The sequence below is a fragment of the Castor canadensis genome, chromosome 7, assembly GCF_047511655.1.
Source record: "Castor canadensis chromosome 7, mCasCan1.hap1v2, whole genome shotgun sequence".
Classification (NCBI taxonomy): domain Eukaryota; kingdom Metazoa; phylum Chordata; class Mammalia; order Rodentia; family Castoridae; genus Castor; species Castor canadensis.
The window spans coordinates 105,293,061-105,313,172 of NC_133392.1; the positions used below are offsets into that span (position 1 = coordinate 105,293,061).

The 20,112-nt window shown below is 34.3% G+C and overlaps 1 protein-coding gene across 7 annotated transcripts in view; it reads right to left on the reverse strand.

The window, feature by feature from the left end:
- Lrrc7 (leucine rich repeat containing 7) overlaps positions 1-20,112 on the reverse strand; it is a 509,113-nt gene that overhangs the window by 142,413 nt on the left and 346,588 nt on the right. For all 7 annotated transcript variants that reach the window (XM_074079777.1, XM_074079774.1, XM_074079778.1 and 4 more), the window contains 2 exons: positions 10,788-10,862; positions 4,256-4,400 (listed from right to left, as the gene is read on the reverse strand). In XM_074079777.1, coding sequence (XP_073935878.1) covers positions 4,256-4,400; positions 10,788-10,862 — 220 coding nt within the window. The remainder of the gene's footprint in view (positions 1-4,255; positions 4,401-10,787; positions 10,863-20,112) is intronic.

Sequence of the window (20,112 nt, forward strand, 5' to 3'; positions counted from 1 at the left end):
TTTTTCAGAAAATATGTTATGTTCTATTTATAAATATCTTTTGAGAAATGCCGAAGTAAACAAAATTATACATCTTTCTCTAATAAAGTTTTTCTAGGAACTTTTGATATACTAATGTAACAATGTGACACTTCAAAGTTATTGTAGAATTAGTGTGTGTGTGTGTGTGTGTACACATAAGTGTAAAATACTTTGAAAAGTTAGTGCTTTGTGAACATGCTTCCAGGTCATGCTCTGAAGTATTTTGAGGATTCTTTAAAGGCAAGAGTAGATCATGAGAAGTCTGAAATAAACTGTTGGATGTTAAGTTTCATTATTCTCTGTTACATTTTCATCAGAAGCAGTTAGAATCTCTACTCCAGTGGGGAAAAATGTTATCACTACATTTGGGGCTTAATACATTAGCTTGAAAACAATAGCATCAGGGAAAATAGGATGATTCATATGTGGAAATTTACCTCTGAAGTCTGAATGGCCACTGTTATCTGTCTATGTTCAAAAGGTGATTGAATCATTTTAGCTTCTGTAATATGTATGTTAAAATATTAACTATGGAAATATAAAAGAACACTTGAACTTGCTTATCAGTCATGGAAAGAAAACAGGAGATTGACCATGGTTTACAACTAATTATTTTATGACTTGGCAGCCTGGACCACACAGACTATGGCTCTATCAGTGGAGCTACAAGAGGGTGACATTCTCTTCATGGATCCAAAGAAGTTATGGCTGGGTTTAGCTGTGTGAACACTAGGAAGCCAGGTCTCTGAGCATTCTTTAAGGAGATCTCTCAGTCCCCTGATCTGAAGCAATGCAGGTTGTGGATCAAGGAAAATGTTGATGCAACAGATTTTTCTGAGGGCTTGTTTGAACTCAGAGCCTCCAACTTGAACCACTCTACCAACCCTTTTTTTGTGATGGGTTTTTTTTGAGATAGGGTCTCATGAGCTATTTGCTTGGGCTGGCTTCAAACCAGGATCCTCCTGATCTCTGCATTCTGAGTAGATAGGATTATAGGCATGAGCCACCAGTGTGGGGCTCTGACAAGAAGGTTTTAATGTTGAAGCAAGTGATGCCTTCCTGTTCCATGTCTGTAGAATTACAGAAACTTCACTCATTTGTGATGCAGCTACTTTGCTGCTATCTACCATTCAAGGGGGTACTCTTTGGACAGATTCTGAAGCCTTAGTAACAATCTGATTGTGTGATTGGGAACCAACCTCACCCCCATTATTCATGTCTTCCTTTGTCAAATAATTTCCTTATTGCATTTCCATATTATATCTACTTGAAATCTTTTCTGCAGGGGTGTTTTATCCTGTTCCTTCTCTTTACTTGCATCCTTCCCAATTTTCTACCTCTTTATCCTACACTCCCATCTAAAAACTATCACACAAAAATAAAAAGGATTATTACTGCAATTTTAGCTACTCTATTATATAAATATATAATTAATGCTAATGTATGAAGCATAATCTTATTATTAAAGTAGCTATATTTACATGGCATCTGAACACATGTAACTAGAACCTTGAGAGCAAATAGCTCTGTACTCATCAAATCTAAGAGTATAATAATTATGTTATCATAATAGTTAACACTGAGCACTTACTATGTTGGAGACTGTTCTAATGTTAATTAGAATGTTAATGTTAATTAATATATTCCTCAAATAATCCAATGATACAGATGTTACTGTTATTCCCACTTAATAGATGATATGAGCCACAGAGAAATTAAGTTTAAGATCACAGCTACTAAGAGAGAAAAGCCAGAATCTGAACTCAGGTAACCTGACTACACAGTCTGTCCCCTTAATCATTAAGTGACAAAGATAAATTATTTTGAAAAGTGAAAAATCATACTCTGCATTATTTATTTTCTCTATGATACAAAAACACATAAATGACTCTCTAAAAGAGGAAAAGTGTGCCATTCATTTTGCCTGGAACAAGAATATGGGCTTCTTACTGAGTCTGTCCTTCTGTTTAATGATCTCACCACTGCAGAAGCACTCAAACAGTGTAATGGAAGCTAAGACTTTATTTTAGTTGCTATTATGAATGAATGAATAAATAAATAAGTGTTATTCTGTTTCCTTAAAAGAAAGGAAGGGAATTCTGTGAGGAAAGTGGATCATTCTACATCTATAATTAGGCACTGTGGCAGTGCAGCAGACATGCAGTTATAATTTCCCCTGGAATTTCAATAAAGTCAAAAGATGGTTTGAGAAGAAGCTACAATGACAGAGCTACTTTCTTCATACAAGAACCATTCAAATCTGAAATGAAGGTGTTAAATCTAACACGACTTGTCTGTTGTCATCTGTTTTATAGCAGCCAAGTATCTAGCCCGATAATCTATATTACCTATATACTCTGTATTCCTCTAACCAGAAGGCTAATTTCCTGGTCTGCTTTCTTAAAGGAAGATATTTTAAACCAATAATTACATCATGTTAGTAATGCTACTCCTTTTTAAAATCAGGCTTCCTGTTTTTTGATCTAGATGTGTCTCATAACCAGCATATAGCTGAATTAAAAAATATCCAGTCTTAAATACTGCTACTTTCAAGTAAAATAAGTTTAATTCATCATATTTACTTGTGATTTATGACAAATAATTTGGTTTCATTTTTATATTTTTTCTATTTCTATAAATTTTATTTTTCTTTCTTTTGTATTTTTCTTCCTTTTCTTTCTTTCATCAGCCCCCTTTCCCTCCTTTGCTGACTTAAAAGTTTTTAAATTCTATTTCTATTTAAGTAGAAATACTTAACATTTTAACAAGTATTTAACTTTATGTTCCCTACAAATTTCCTGGGGTCCTATATTTTCCTTGAACTATCACTGTATTTCCATTGTTCAGATAGGCGTCTTCTTGGGTATGGATAAATTGTTTTCTTTAATAAATACTTAAGGAGGGCACCCATAAGCCAGGTACAGTTCTCAGCACTGAAGAGGCATGAACAAAAACATGTTCTTTGAATATATGTGGTTTTTCTATGCATTTGATGTGGTGTGAAGGAGTGATTGATTAGGGTTTAATGTTATATATTGTCACCTTTTCATTTTGACCAGATGATGCTCTTTTTAACTAATGCACCCCTTACCTGTTATAACATAAATTAGTGTTTCCTAGACTTGTCTGTTCATCAGTTTCATCTAGGATGTTTAATAAAAGTACAGACAAGAAGGCCTACCACAGATTTACTGAATCAGAATTTTCAGAGATAAAGCCTGGAAATGAGAATGGATTTAACAAAGCTCTCAGATGTTACAAGTCAGAGAAATACTGTTAAAAGATATGGGATTATGTAAATTAAAATGTCAGTAAATCTAGAAAGAAAGAAAGGCTGAACTGTGATTTTATAAAACCAATTTTCTCTATCAGCCTAAAAGGATAGTTAGATGGAAGTAGTAATAAAATACTGAAGAGGAAAACTGCCTATCTTCATTTCTCTTCACACAGGCTACCTAGTATGTAACTTAATGTTTTTCTAAAAATTAAGCACTATTAAGCATTATCAAGCAGTATTAAATTCCAGAACATGGGGCACATTTATTCAAAAGGGGATCAAATTTATATCTTGAAATTAAGTAATTTGATGGTTATCCTCCTAGATGAGTTCTCTCAAATTAACGGCAAGATATTTAAGCAAAAGGTTTACCCACTTTTTAGTCTTTCACTTTACTCATGTAAAAATTTGTAAGCAAAAAAAATATTGCTTACTATATATACTTCTAAATTATCTGTACTCAAGCATATAAAGATAATGTGTCCTTTTTAAGATAATAGAACCAATAAGACATTTTGCATTTTTATATTTTATATTGTTCCTATATTACAGCAATGTTACAATGATATTAAAAATAGAACAGAGTGACATCTTATGGACAGAAGCTACTGTAATCCTACAGTGATATAATGACATACCTGTCATTATCAAATTACTCAAAATCTAAGATATGCATACTTCTTACAATAACATTTTGCAACTTAGGAGACTTAAAAAAATTAAAAACGTATCAACTTAGTAGAACATTTTAACAGGAGAATCTTCTTAAATTTGACAGCTAAGGTTAACATTTCATTTCAAGGTATTTGTAAAATACTATTTTATGATCTTGCATAGTGAATTTACTGATTTATTGTTGATCTAGCAGCATATTACCTACATCTATATGCAAACTATACTGCCAAAAAAGATTTTACATTTGATATAAATATTCATTACAAAATATTATATTCTCACCTATAGAGTCAGGCAACTGTTGCAACATATTGGATGATAGTAAGAGGTCCTCCAGGGCTTCACATCCAGAAATATCCATGTCAACTGTTTCTATTCTGTTTTTTGACATATCCAGGTATACCAGCATCTTTAGCTTCCCTATAGACTTGATGACATTGCATAAACTCAGGGTTAGTTGAGAAACTTTTATAAGCATTTTAAAGCTATAAAACCCATAATAGTTTAAAAGTATTTTTAAAAGTCACCAAAACAATAACAAGTGTCATTAGGAATGTACAAATATTGCAAACTTTCATACATTGCTAGTAGGAATACGAAATGGTACATCCACTTTGCAAAACAGCTTGGTAGTTTCCCAGAATGCTAAACATTTTCCATACAACTGAGAAATCCCTACATATTTGAGAATAAAAACATATTTACATACAAAACCTTACACAAATGGCCACAGCTGCATTCTTCACAATAGCCCAAAGTGATAACTACCCAAATGTACTCAATTGATGAATGGGTGAAGAAAATGTGTTATTTTTATATAAAAGGATATTATTTGGTGATAAAAATGAACAAAGTATTAATACAGGCTACAAAATGGATGAAATTTGAAAGATGCCCATCACAAAATAAAACATATTGCATGATTCTATTTATATGAAATGTTCAGAACATGCAAATTTGTAGAGACAGAAAGTAGAGTATGCTAAGGACTGGCTGGAGGGGGCAGGGCATGAGTGTGACTGTGAATGAATGCAGAGTTTCTTGTAGGGGTGATGAAATGTTCTAAAATTAGATTGTGGTGATGGTTGAATTATATCTCAAGGAAGCAGTTAAAAAAAGACAGTTACAAATCAATGCAACAGTTAAAACACAACAATAATTTCAAAGCTGCTACTGAGTAGAATAAAGTTGTTACTGAATGATGCATGTTGACACATTGATCTTTAAATTTTCAAATGCATAAGAAAGGCTTAGAATTGTGATTTGGACTTTGTCTACTAATCAGATTCAATGTTTTATTCATTCAATAATCCTTTTGTCCTTTTTCAGTAGCATATATCTACTATATCTGTATATAATATATACACAGATATATCTCTATATAATATAATATAATATCTATCTGTGTTACATATTAGAGAAAAATCATGCGTCAAAACAGCTCACGGGGAGAAATTTGTCATGATGAATACAAAGTCTTGTTTGGTTTATTTCTTGAGTCAAGGTCTTGCTATGAACACAGGTTCGCCTGAAATTCAACATTGTGCCTCAGTCTCCCAAGTGCTAAGATTACAGACATGAACCATTATGCCAAGCTAAGGCAAAGTCTTTATCCTTAAAGAGTTCACAGTAGTGTAGGAAACACTAAAATAAACAAACAATTATAATACCCTGTGATAGGTGAAAAAAAATCCATAGAAGAACAGGGGAAGAGTTGCAAATTGCCTGGCAGACACTGCTTGTCAAGAAAGAAGAAAACTGGAAGAGAGAACAGCAGGTATGTTGACAGAGAAGTGTGAAAAAGCATAGCATGTTTGTGAAAGAGTGAGAAATTCAAAGTGACTGAAATCTATGATGAAGTTGGGATTACAGGAAGAAGCCAGTTGGTAAAAAGGCCTTACATGTTACATGAGGGGGTGAGAACATATAGGCAAGGAAAGCTATCCAAAACTTGTAGGATGGGAAATGACATGATTAGGTTTCTGCTTAGAAAAAATAGCTTTAGAAAACTTTCAAAAAGGCAGATTCATGACTGGAGTCAAGGAGACCCATCAGAAATACTATGTAGTTGGTTTTTAGCATCTGCAACCAACAGTGGATCAAAATGAGGCAAATGTGGATATGGTGGCACCTTCCTGTAATCCCAGAACTCAGAAGGCCAAGACAGACGTATTCTAAGTTTTAGGCCATTCTGGGCTTCATAGCAAGTTCCAGGACAGTCTGGGCTATATAGCAAGAGCCTGTCTCACAACAAACAAATGAACAGAAATGTGAAAAAAGTTGCATTTATGCTGAACCTGTACATGCTTTTCTCTTGTCATTATTCCCTTAATGTTACAAGTTAACAACAATTTACACAGAATTTATATTGTATTAGGTATTATAATATGGAAATGATTTAAAATATATAGGAAAATCTGCATAGGTCATATGCAAATATTGCAGAATTTCATACAAGGGATTTAAGCCTCCTCAGACATTGGTGTCTGTTGATTTGTTTATCCTGGTGGAGGGGAGTATCTTGGAACCAATCCCCCCACAGATACTGAGGGACTACTGTATGAAAGTAGTTTAGCTATTTGGTAGGTTAGTACTAAAGGCAGCAGAAGTGAGGATGAAGAGGGATGGTCTCTAGATAAATTTATGGGTGGAATCATTGGGTTACTAACTGATTGCTGAGGACAGGAAGAATCAACTCCTACCTTGAACAATGAATGGTGAGTGATCACTTAGCTCACACATAGACTATAGGAGTCAGGGCAGGAAGAAACCATTTTCCTTTTCTTCAGGGCATGTTTTGTAAATAAATATCTCATACATGGTTACTCAGTGGTTCAACTATTTGATCTACCTGTGCAACTACTTGTACAACTTACTATATTGTCACTACCTATTTGATAGAAAAAAATAAATAATTATTAACAGACTCATGCTTGACACTGTGCTAAGTATTTTGTGTATTTTTAAAATTTAATACTTTATGTCCTTGCTATTCTAAATGTGTCTTGCAGAGCAGCAGTGTTGATTTCACCTGGGAGCTCATCAGAAAAGCAGCATCTCAAGCCCATTCCACACCTACTGAATCAATCTGCGCTTTAGCACACATTATAGCTTAGGATTTAAGTTAGGTCATAAGTTGGGTTCCCTTAGAAGTAGAGGCAAAGAGAGAAGTTTATAAGCGTCCTCTTAGAATGAACACCAAAGGAAAGAAAAGGACTGGGAAGGAAGCAGATTTAGGAAGATGAAGAAGCTGGTCTGTGATGAAGTACCCAGACATCCTTTCAAGGAACATAGAGGTTGGGACTGTCTTGCAGTTGTCCTGAGTAGAGGTCAAGGGGATGGGCCTTTTTAATCCTCCCAAGGTGGGGGTATGATCCTAAGTAAGGAGGTTCTCTTTAGGTAAGGATACTCCTGAAGAGTGGGGATATTGGCAAACAGTATTTTCAGAAGGTAGGGAATTGAGAAAACTCTTCATTCTTGGAGGAAGAATTATAATGACATCTATTGTAACATTCACAGGTTGCACCATCAGTAAAGGGTGGAGCTGAAATATCAACTCACTATAACAGACTATACAGACTATAAAGTCTGCTTTTATACTGGCAGTTCCTGGTCTCCATGTCCTAAATTAACCCAAGGTATATCCCTAGTCCTATTCTCTTCACTCCCCACATGGGCACAGAGTATGAGCACAGTCTTGGAGTTGCTGAGTAAACATGAGATTAGAAACAGAATACCTACAGAGTTCAGGTAACAAAGCTGAATTTTACTCTTAGAAATATGTCACATGGAAGAAAATTGTCACTTTACTAATAGTTTTCCACCCCAAGGAAATATGTTACCTTAGCCCACTCTTCCTTTTTGTTGAGCAATAAAAGAATGCTCTATGTGTATATGCATGTTGTATATTTCTTGTTTTGTTCCTTTATCATGAGAAAATATCTTTCATCCTTGAAGCTTCTTTCATTGCTATCTCATTATTTCCAACAGAACAATATATTTTGGTGTGCAGTTTCTAAATATTCTTTTTGGAAACAAAATAACACCATTGATTTTTTGAGCTTTCTCAACCTTCACTTTCAAAGCATTTATAGTAGGCTGGGTAAAGATCTTTGAGACATAGTGTCTCAGAATGCTTGAGGATGTTGACTGTTGCTCCAACATACCTTGGAAAATAGAGGATCTGTAGGTAAGAAGTGTCCAGCAAATGAAAACAGTGGAAATCACAGGTTGAGTTTGTAAAGTTTGTTTAAAAATAAATATGAATGAAATGTATTGTTTAGTCACATATCTAGGCTGATTAGTGTTAGATTGGTGATCATAAGATAGAGCTATGGAGATGAAATATTTGATCATTATCTATTTGCCTCTCTGATTTGTGGAAAAATAGAGCAGAAAATAAAGCCTCAGGTTTCCAAAGATCTATTCATTTAATATATTTTAACACATGATCTAAGAAAAAAGCAAGTTTGTTTTTTGCTTCTGATGACACTAAATATTTAGGATTAATCATCTCTGAAGGTGACAGATATGAGCAGCGGACTGTACCTGAGATGAGCCTTTCAAAGTCCAGCAATGTTAGATAGGTGAGAAACAACTATTTGACAGTTCCAGCATTCAGAAAAGCCATGGTTATGTGTGTCAGGTGAGTGTGGGCTATTCCCACACATAGCAAAATGTCAAATTTTAGTGAGCTAAGTTAAGTAAGAGATCTAGTTTAAAGCAGCAGAATAGATGACAAATGTTAGAAAGACAATTAGGAAGCATTGTATGCTTTAGAGATTCCACCACTATCTTTTCATTTAAATAATAAACTTATTAAGGAATTTTGGGTGTGAGTTAACTTTGGGTTTTGGAAACATAATCATTGTGAAGTAAAATGAATCTAATTCTCATCTGTGTCTTCTGCTGGTTCTACAGAGAACATGTTGAAGTAGCAGTTTCTAAAGCCAGTTTGAATCACAGCTCCATTATTTGCTGGCTGCATGACCTTGGGCTAGTTACTTGCTCTGTGTTGCAGTTTCCAAAATGAAGACAGAAATAGGACCAGTAACAAGAACACGGGGTTCTTGTTATGAGGACTCAATGAGTTAATATTTATAAAACATCCAGAGAGTGCCTAGCTCATGGTAAATGCTAGTGTAAATGGTTTAGAATAAATAAATATATTCAAGAAGCAGTTGTAAACTTGCAAATAAACATACAGACTGTATTCTCAACCTCTGCACTGCTCATTAATAAAAGTTCTTACCTATTTTGTCTCTGTGCACAGTAGTTTCCACTTATTCTCAGGGAATAAGTTCTATAATAGTCTGTGAATTCCTCAAACCTTTGTTATGGTTGAAACCTATATATGCTATGTTTTGCTTCTGTACATATACACTCATGGTAAAATTTAATATGTCAATTAAGTACAGTAAGAGATAAACAGCAATAATAATTAAATGAGCAATCATAGCATTATGCATTATAGGAGTTATTTGAAACATGAATTGTTTATTTCTGGAATTTTTTGTTTTATATTTTTGTATTGCAATTGACTGTGAGTAACTGAAACTGTGGAAAGCAAAACCATGAATAAGAGTGGTCTACCATGTCTTGAAAATGGTAGAAATCAGATTAGTATGTGTAGTAGAATTCAGACCTGTCTCTAGAACTGAGCATGAGCTCCTCAAACAAATACTCTTTTTTGGTCAATGAATGTATCATCTTTATAAAACTGACTTTGGCTTAGTTTCTGATTCGTGGAAGTATATTGATAAATAACTTTAAGTAAATAAATAAATCAGTAAACACAGGCTGTGCATACCTTTCCATTTTGTGTCTGCAATGATAGAAATGTATCCTTTTGATAACAAAGTATTTTTCAGAATGTTTTCCCAGATATCCCTTCTACGATGGTCTCATGCTTGAGAGATAACCTTATTGTTCTTATTGCCTTTCAAATGATTTTAAGGAATGTTTTATGTAAATTCAAAAGAGGAATAGAATTGGTTTGAGGAATACACATCTAAACCTCTGATTTAACTGAAGGATGTTACACATTCACCTGCTTTCATTCTTAGTCCAGGGTTTGAAGCTGGCCAAGACAACCGGGAGACTTGTGATTGTTCTCTCTCTCTCTCTCTCTCTCTCTCTCTCTCTCTCTCTCTGACATGCTTATGTAAGCATGCAGACCTGCAAGAGGCAGTGTTCTATGGGACACTATAGCAAAAGCTGGACTAGTCTCACTCCATGAGTTGAAGGCACACCTGTTGCTCAGGAAATGTTACTGGACTCCTCTTATTTGAGGAAAAGATCTGACTGTTATTTAACTTTTGTTGTTTTAATGCTGTATGATCATTGCCACTTTAAAAGTTCAAGCGGGTTCTATTGGACCTTCCCTGAACTGAAAAAGAAACTAATATTTTGTGGAAGAGTGCTAATAAAATGAGTTGAAACCTTTGTCTAGTTACCTATGAGAATAATTTGATTTTGTAAAAAAACTTGGTATTAGATATAGCATTTCTCCTTTAGAAATATAACTTGAAACTATCAGCTTTAAAAATAAATAGTGATTATGAAAAGAGATGATATGTACTTCTAAGAGAACAAGAAAAACCTTTCATACATTTTGCATATATAACACTCACACAAGATACATTAAACACTCAGAAACAAGTTAGCGAAAAACAGCTGGTGAGTGAACACTCCTGCCAAGTGTTAGTTGACATTCAAATGTAAACACTGAGATTCGAGATTCAGGATTAGTTATTAAATACAAATAATGTGCAATATAAATGTTAGGCAACATGGCATAATAAAACTTACATACCCCAGGTAGAACTTGCAATGCATTATTATCCATCCACAACTCCCTTAAATTTTGTATTTGATCTAGAACTTCAGGCTGGGAGAGAGACAAAGAAAGAAGAGAAAAAAATCAAATTAATCTTTTCTTATCACATACATTATATGTCATTTCTTGGATCTTGAGCTTTCATTTTGGAATCTAGTGTTAATTCTTTAAGAAATTCCAAGTTTGGGCTCAGCCTTTCTGAGATCCCTCCCATGTGGGGTTTTTCTTCTCTTTCTCTTTTTGCTTAATAACTTCCACTCTTTTGCTAAGAAAAAAAATAAATAAATAAAAGAAAAAGAAAAATAAATTTCAAGCTTAGCAGACCTCCAAAAAACCATGGTAATCTCCAAGGTAACTAACCTAGACTTATCTGGAATCAATCTGAACAATAATTATAAAAATTATGATCTGTCACCCATATACTTTACTCTATTCCCTTAGTACCTTCCAATTACTGTTTGTTTCATTAATGGTACTCAAATTACTTGATAAATCTCCATTTCATTAAAGTACAAGCTTTTGAAGACCAAGGGAATGTCATTTAGTAATCACTGTATCTTCACATCCTTGTTGCTTACCATGATAGTTGTCATAGAGTAGGTTTTTATATGTGTGCATTAGCACCTCATGCACAAACACCTCGATACAAAGAGTGCTGCAGTACTGGGATGTGCTAATAATCTGAATAAGACCCTCTGACTTCTTATCTTTTAATTTTATTTTATTTTCTGTCCCTTCTCCTTAGCATCTAAATAGTCACAAACTTCAATTCCTTAAACGAATATTCTCCTTCAATCCCCAGTCTCCTGGCTTTTGGTTTTCTCCCTTATCTCATTCACCCTATCCCCTTTTTTTCTTTTTGGCTATAGTTAATAAAGTAATGGTCGAATCATAATAGCTGTGTAATCTATAGATATGACCATTTAGCATCTTTATTCTTCTTCCTATGGATACTTATTATGATGTGTGTTTCTCTAGGAAGAGATTAGGAGCAAATGCTAAACCTCTCAGGTTTTCATTCTAGCTCCATCTTACAAAATATTTGGTAAGGTACTTCACTCCTCTAAGTGTCATTTTCTCAACTGCAAAACACAGGTAATAGTAATCTCTACATCATATGGGCTGGTGCAAGAATTAGATTAAGATCATGTGTCTGGCTTGTTATAAGTCAATAACACTTGGTGGAATGGCTTGTGTTAGAATGCCTGCCTAGCAAGCATGAGGCCCTGAGTTCAAACCCCAGTACGGCCAAAAAAAATCATCAAATGGTTTACAATAAATACTATTATTAGTCAATGCAAATACAATGTGGAATGAGATGGAATACAAATAAACTGTAGTCTGAGTTGCTCAATCCAGAAGCTTATAAGAAACACAGGGAGGCTTCAATCCACCTATTTTAAAATACCCCTGAATCTATGCTGTTTCATCAAATTTTAATTTTTTTTATCCCTTCATTATTTGTTGAATAGTGGAGATCTCCACTTCACATAGTGCACAATGCAAACTGTATAGCAATATTATTTCTTGCCTCAAAATAGCTGATAATATAGTTCATAATGCAGGTATACTTTTGGAGACAAAGGCTTGTAGATTACAAAGAAAGCACATGGGAGAAAAAAGTAACTTAGAGAAGTACAGAGACGGGACCATAGTGCATAGTGAGATGCTCATTCCCTAATAAGAAGTTATCTCTAAATCCACTTCTGGGGAGGCAGACTATGTAAGTAGGGCAGAATTTGCCGTTGCTGCCAGAATCATTTCCCTTCTTTTGGTGGCCTTTCTCCAATTTCTCCCTAGAAATTGTCCCCTTCTTCACTCTTAGGCTCTTACTTCCTTTTTGAAGAAATTCCTTTTTATGATTCTATGGGCATGTTCTAATGCCTTATGTAATGGTGCATGCATTTACCTGGTCATAGAGATTGGTTCAGAGGTGGGATTATGATTAATTCAAAACCTACATAAGGCAACAAATCTTGGACTGGGACTTCTTGGTTAATACTGATCTTGTTCATCCCTGCTGGATTTGAAACTAGAAGGGTATAGACTGAGAATGAAATCATTCCAAAACAAAAAAAAAAAAATAAAACAAAACAAAATAAAACACTAGAGCTAAAAGATATAATAAACTGGTTGCATCGTATTACCCCGGAGCTAAGTCACATCTAAACAAGATTTTCTGTTTTTTCTAACTTTACTTTACTGAAACAATATAATACAAATACAGTTCAATAAAATTTGGGACCTAATTAGGAAAGTCAATATATTTTATAGAATACTTGTGGGAAAAAATAGAATTTTATATGTGCTGTCATCAGAATATTGGAAATTGTGCAACTGTGGAAGCTATATACACTTGACATATTAGGAGGGCTTTAGAGATCTACTTTGGAGATAGTCTTTGATCTCTTAAACCTGGGATTGGATTGTAAGGTGGTGGGATTCCTGGGAGAAGCTTCTTTTACAACAAGGATCAAATCTTAAATTAGAGACATGGCATTCCATTGTGGAATCAGAGACAAATTGTGGGTAAGTATGAGGGACTTTTTGTGTAGGAAAAATATTTCCACTTTCACTTATATACTAAGCAGGCAATGTACTGGTATGTTAGGTTGGGCAAGGATGGGAAACATAAACCATGTTTAGGAAGTACACTGTGACATACAGAAGCTTTGAGGCAGAGGGCTGGCCAGCAATAGAAGGCCAATTGGAGAACAGAGGTATCTAGTGCAGTTTTCCTATGACTGGACGTTATGCAGATTTAAGCACAAGAGAAAGAACTGCACATTGGGTAAAGTTCAACAAAATCTTATCTATATATAATAGGACAGAGATTAATACATGTGTATTGCAATAACAAGCATTATTCAGGGTAGACTAGATTATGCTAATTAATGGTGGCAAATTAATCCCAATGTCTCAGTAGCTTAATACAACAGGCTTAATTCCCACTCGTATGTGGGTTCCTTCCCCACCATTACAGGGCAACAGAGAATGTGGAAGACTCACAACTACTTTTAAAGATATTGAGCTGGGAGCGACACATACCATTTACACTAATAGCCCATTTCCTCAAACTATTTACATGACTCCATTCTAACTAGAAGGAAGATTAGGAAATACAGGGGAGGGGGGTGTTCATAGAATGTTTGGTGACTGTCTTTACCACACACTGACATCATATGAAAAAAGAATAACAAGAATGAATGTACAACACCTTTATTATTTATTCATCCTTTTATTAAGTACTTATTAAGCATCTTCTAAGTTCTAGTTTACGTTGGAGACATAATACAGAATGTGGCCTGGGTCCTTGAGAAAGTCACACTCTAGTTATAAATGAAGCACAGAAACACATGCAATATTGTGCGAACAAAAGAAGGGGGACATTCCTGCCTTAGTAGTGAGGAGGAGCCAGAGAAAGATTCTTGGGGGTGAGGTGAAAGGAGTTGACCAGTAGAGAGGGGAGAAGAGGGAGTACTTTTTATCCAAATGCAGAGTGGTGAGGAATAATATGATATATGAATGACAATGATAGGCAGTTTGCTTTACATTAAATTTAGAAAGAATGAGTTCTAGGAAGTGAGGTTGGCAATGGAAGCAAGGCCATAGAAAGACCTCATATTTTAAAGAAGGCAGGTCTTTATTGTGTGGATGAAAGCATCATTAAAAGATTTTTAATAGGAGGTGCTTTCAGGGAGACTGGATATGCACACTAACTGGTAAAAAAAGGAAAAACAAAGACAGGAAGACTTATTAGGGCTCATAATGAAGGGGTAATGAGGATTAAAGAGTAGTTAGATTCAGAAAAAATTCAGAAGATTAAAATAGTGGGACTTCTTTTTTTAATCAAGAGGCCTATTATGTATGTATTCCAACTTTTTCAACATGCAGTGGTGCCACCAATGGAAATGCAAAATACCCAGTCATAGGTGGGTTCGTGGGAGAGACTGAATTTAGTTGTGATCATGATTAGCTTGAGGTTCCTGTGGGAAATAAGTGGAGATGTCCAGGAAGTATATGGCTGTTAATATCTGAAGCTTTTTGCTGAAAATTTGTGCTGGAGATAAGACTAGACATTTTGTGGAAGTAGAAACCTGTGTGGATGACCTCCCTATGGGAATGTGAAGTAAGGCAGAAGTTAGGTGACTGAGGAAAGTACACTTGAAGTCTGTAAACAGGAAAAGCAACTTACTGGTGAAGTCAAGAATGACTGGAGTCTGAAAGAATAAGCGATTATTAGAGTCCAATGAATAGAGCTATGTTAGAAAAAACAAGTGAACAAGAGTATCACACACAGGAGAAGTGTCCAGTGAAATAAAAGACTGACGATATTCACTCAGTTTTGGAAATTGTAGGTCATTGATAACCTTGCAAATAGTCATTTCTGACGCTAAAAATGTGACAGTGGGTTGAGGATAAGAGGAAAATAAGTGGAGACAACATAGATAGAAAGTTCGTTGTAAAGTTTGGATGAGGATAGAGGAGAAAAACTCAGGGGTTACAAAGAAGTCAAGGGAAAAGAAAGCCAACAGAATGACACTAGCAAGAAGAGTAGAGTCAAAGACAAATAAAATACAATTAAAATAGAATAAATTCCATGAGAGGACAGAGATATGGGAGTGATAGCAGAAAGGACTATGGACAGAAGACAGATACCTCACTCACTAATACTTGAGGGATAATGGTTAAGGGTGATATTGGCATGAAGGCGGAAGGGATAGAAGTTGAGTGAGAGCATATCTGATGTTCTCAAATTTTCTAGATGAGGTAAGGGAACTAGAATTTTATGTAATAGAGTAGTTGGGAGGATGGTAGGTACATACTGGAATAGTTTAAGGGGAAACAAGGAAATCAAAAGAGTTCTATCAATGATAATTATTATAACTTTTTTTCTGGGCTGGGAAGGGGACTGAGAGTCTAGGAGAAAATAGAAGAAGGATTAGCCTTCAGATTTACACTAGGTAAGAAAGAATGTAGTAGGAGTGAGGGACATAGAAAATTAAAATGATGGAAAATTAGAATGAGAGATCAGAATTTAGGGGTTTGAATTTCTAAAGACTTTTCAGACAATAACAACATTGAAGTTCTACCCCTGGGGTGTGCTGGTTAAGGTAGGAAGTATGAAGAGTTGGTGTGTAGTCAGAAGGATATGCTGAGGGAACATAAAGACTTTGTGGCTTCTAAGGATTTGAGCAGTCTTAAAAATTTTTTTCTATACTGTGTATCTTGCTCTCTTGACTGTGTCAGCAAAGTGGCAGATAAAGCCAACCAATCATATCTTTGAAATTTCTCTAACACTGGATTCTACTGGTGACCTAGACATCCATGACTACTCAGAAAGCGATAATTGATGCTAACCTGCATTTCTACTTTCACCTCAAAGATCTCATTCCATATAATTAATAGCATAATAAGAGAGTAACAGTCCTGCTTTGTGGATAAAGAATCAAACATTTCTTGGGGGGTGGGGGAATGAGAACAGGTTAGTGAAGGTTGCATAACTGCAGCTGGGATTGTTACTTAGATCTTCTGGCTCCAAAGATGACCTTGTGTTAGAGCTTAAAACTGGAATTCCAAAATAGCGAGGAGAGCAGGTGATCACAAATGTCCAATAAAGACAGAAAAGCATATAATAGGTTTCTAACTAAAAGATATTTTTATTACTAGATGTAGTAATAAAATGTACCACAGAGAAAATTACAGAGATTTCCTAATGATAGTGGAAACAAAATATAGTCAGCAGATCAATACATAGTCTTGCTGAAAAGAAAACAAAAAGCACAACATGATATGAGCAGTTCATGATCAATAGACAATTTTAAAGTGGATCTCAGAACTAAACTAAATGGTATAGATCCAACCTAATCCATAAATTGCTTTTTTTTCCGTACTACTTAATTTCATCATAAGGTCAATCAATTCCATTAAGAATGAGCAAATTAGCTCAAGAATGAGTTGGTATATTTAGTGCTGGGGAAGGTGCTATGAGATAAGCAACCACATAAATTCTAGGATTATAAATTACTGTATCTTTTTGGGAAATATTTTCAAATATATATCTCATGCTTTGAAAACTTTTGTATCTGCTTTAGGCAACTATCTTACCCCAAAAATCTGAAATATAGAAAAACATTAATATAGAAAAAAGTTCATTGCAGAAATTAATTATTAAAAAGTTGGTGACAATCTAAATAATGTACAGAATAAAGTAACAGATAAGCAAATTATGATTAAGTAATATGTTGGTATAGTATACAGCAATAAAATAGATTATCTGTGTGAAGAATTGTTCTTGTGAATAATATTGAATGAAGAAGCAAGTACAAAAATTAATATAGCACAAATCAATTATATATATATATATACCCATGAATACATATACAAACAGTAAAATCAGGGATATGTAATGATGGATAACAGATTCTAAAAAATAATTACCCTGGGGAAGAAGAAACTGGAATAGGACTAAGGAGAACATAGAGGACTTCTTATTTATCTGTGGTGTTTTGTTCTCTTAATACAAAGACAAAAAATAGTTAATATTTGTTCATTTTTGTTAGAGGTATTTAATATACTACCTTAAGTTATTTTTCAGTTAAAAATTTACAAAATATAGAAGAAACTACATCCAAACATTCACTACAATTTTTTACATGACTGTAACTAACTCCAATAATTCCTATCACGTACTTGTAGTTTCAGACTGTTCTGCTAATTTGGGCATGTATGTATATTTTTTATCTCACTAATTTGAGTAATACAGTTTGATTATATGTATTTATGCCCTGTTAAATTTTACTTTGAGTTTAAAAGAAATGATAACTATGAAAAATGTAACAATTGCTATTTACCTGTTCTTTCAAAGTAAAATGAGACAAGGACTTTGTCTTAAAATTATATGAGATTATCTGGTAGACACGATAGTAACAAAAACTTGTTATTTCCAGAAACTATGTAAAACTGGAAGGCAACAGAATGAAACCTATAATTCATATAAATAAATGCAAAGGGATTTTCTTGCATCAATATATGTAAAATAGCCAATACAAATTTTAAAGAATCTCTTCTCTAACCAAAGTGACATAATTATGACATTTCATAGATATATTTCAATTGAATTTTTGTAAGTTTTGATATCATTAATACTTCAGGATATTAGTTTTGTACTTCTTTTTGTTCTTTACATCTTTGTTGAATAACGTGGATTTGCAATCCACAAAACAAGCATGACTTCAGTTTAAGAAACTTTCCTCTATTTTTATTTAAATCTTTTATTTAGCAATACACTTGGTTTATTATTAGCCTTTTAGCTTTCACAACTGAGAAATCTTTTATTCATGAATTTCATAGCCCATGGATGAAATGCTTTATGATACACAAAATTGGATGACTAAAATTATTCAGCTCTTGATGAAAAGCCTGCTTATCATTCTCTCAATTGTAATGTACTACATGCCTTGAGATTGCTTAACTTCCTCTGTTAATTTCTTTGAAGATGAAAAGGTTAGCTCCACAGGGTCTGGTCTTGTTTCCAGGTTACATTAGTTTTGTGTTTCTCAGTTGTATTTTAGAAGTAGATACTACTAAATCTCCATAACATTTTAAAGTTTTATTTTTATTTAATTCCTCCAATTTTGGCAATATTTAGGAAAAAGATATTTAGTAATTAGTGAGTGGAAAAATAGGTATTGAAGCACTATAATTAATTTATAATTAATTAAAACACTTTAAGCTATAAGTTCTTGTGAATATTTTAGTATGAATATAAACATAACATATTTCACTTAAATACTCAGATGAATCTGTTCATAGAATAGAGAGAAAAATCTGCACATGACATGATGTGGGAAAGGGAGACACAATATATGAAATGACAATTTATGTGGAAGATGATCTGAAAATGTTGGAAGACAGAATATCTCTAAAAAAGTAAAGTTAAATACAGACTAATTAAAGACCTGCCATATGTTCCCACTCTAACAATAAAAGTATGGAATAAGAAGCAGAAGAACATGTGAATAAAACTTGGGTTTAAGTCAAGAGTAAGTTAACTATTCATTAATTTGCTTAGTTACAGTGAATTCACTCACAATAGAAATATTGCCTACTCTACATGAAGAAGACACTACGGTGGTCTCTGAGCATATAATTCAGACTGACTAGGATACCCCATAGTTGTTTCTCACAATGTCCTGTTCTATAGGTGAAGATTAGACCATATATGTATGTCAGTATTTTGTTCCCTATAGATGACCAAGTATAAAGTTGTCTTCAGTAAAGTAGGGTTTATTCAGAACAGAGACCATGCCATAGGAGAAATGGCTAAACTGGCTCAGACTGAAGAATGGAAGAGCAGATGTCAAAGGCACTTGTCTAGGGTTCCTGTAAGGAAGAGGGGTCAGTTTTGTTGTCTTCATCTCAAGTTCAGAACTACAAATGAAGATGGAAGTCAGAGGAAGGCAGATCATTAGATAAGCAGTGAATTTTCTCAGTTAGAGCTGCCCAAATAAAATAATCTAATTTACTTTGAAAGATAATAACTTTTCTATCAAACAAACATAGTAAGTTCATATGCCTAAGAAAGTACAAACAATAAAATAAGAACACAATAAAAGCTAACTTCTGTTAGGTACATACTAGAGTTAGCTACTTTTCACAGTATTTTTATGCAGATTATTTTCATTGAATCTTAAGTATCCAGTGAGGGCGGGACAATCACTGGACAGGTAATACACAGTGTTTGAGAACATGGCTTCAGAGACTGGGATCAGAGCCAGACTTTGTTAATTACTTGCTATAAAATCCTGTTCAGGTTCCTCATCTGTAACAGGTGGATGGCAGTAGCATCACCCACAGAGGGGGATGGTGAGGATAAACTGTATTGCAATATTTAAAGTTCTTATCAAAGAGCCTGGTTCCAAGTGATATTGCTTTTGTCAGTCAATATTTATTGTTAAAAACATACTTGAGGCTGGGTACTTTGTAAGGTAAAGAGGTTTATTTGATTCATGATTCTGGTGACTGGAGGGTCTTAATGGCATAGTGCTGGCATCGTGGTAGTCTCTGGTTGTATTGCAACACAGCAGAGAAACAGAAAGGGCACTAACTATATGAAGAAGGGGATTCAAGGGAGGTGTCAAACTCCCTTATAAAAACCCATTCTCAAGGGAACTAGGTGGGCCCTGTGATGACTATATTAATCTCCTCCAAAGCTGATGCCCTTAATGACCTGATTACCTCTGCATAAATCCCACCTCTTAAACGTTCCATCACCTCTCAACATTGTCACACTGGATAC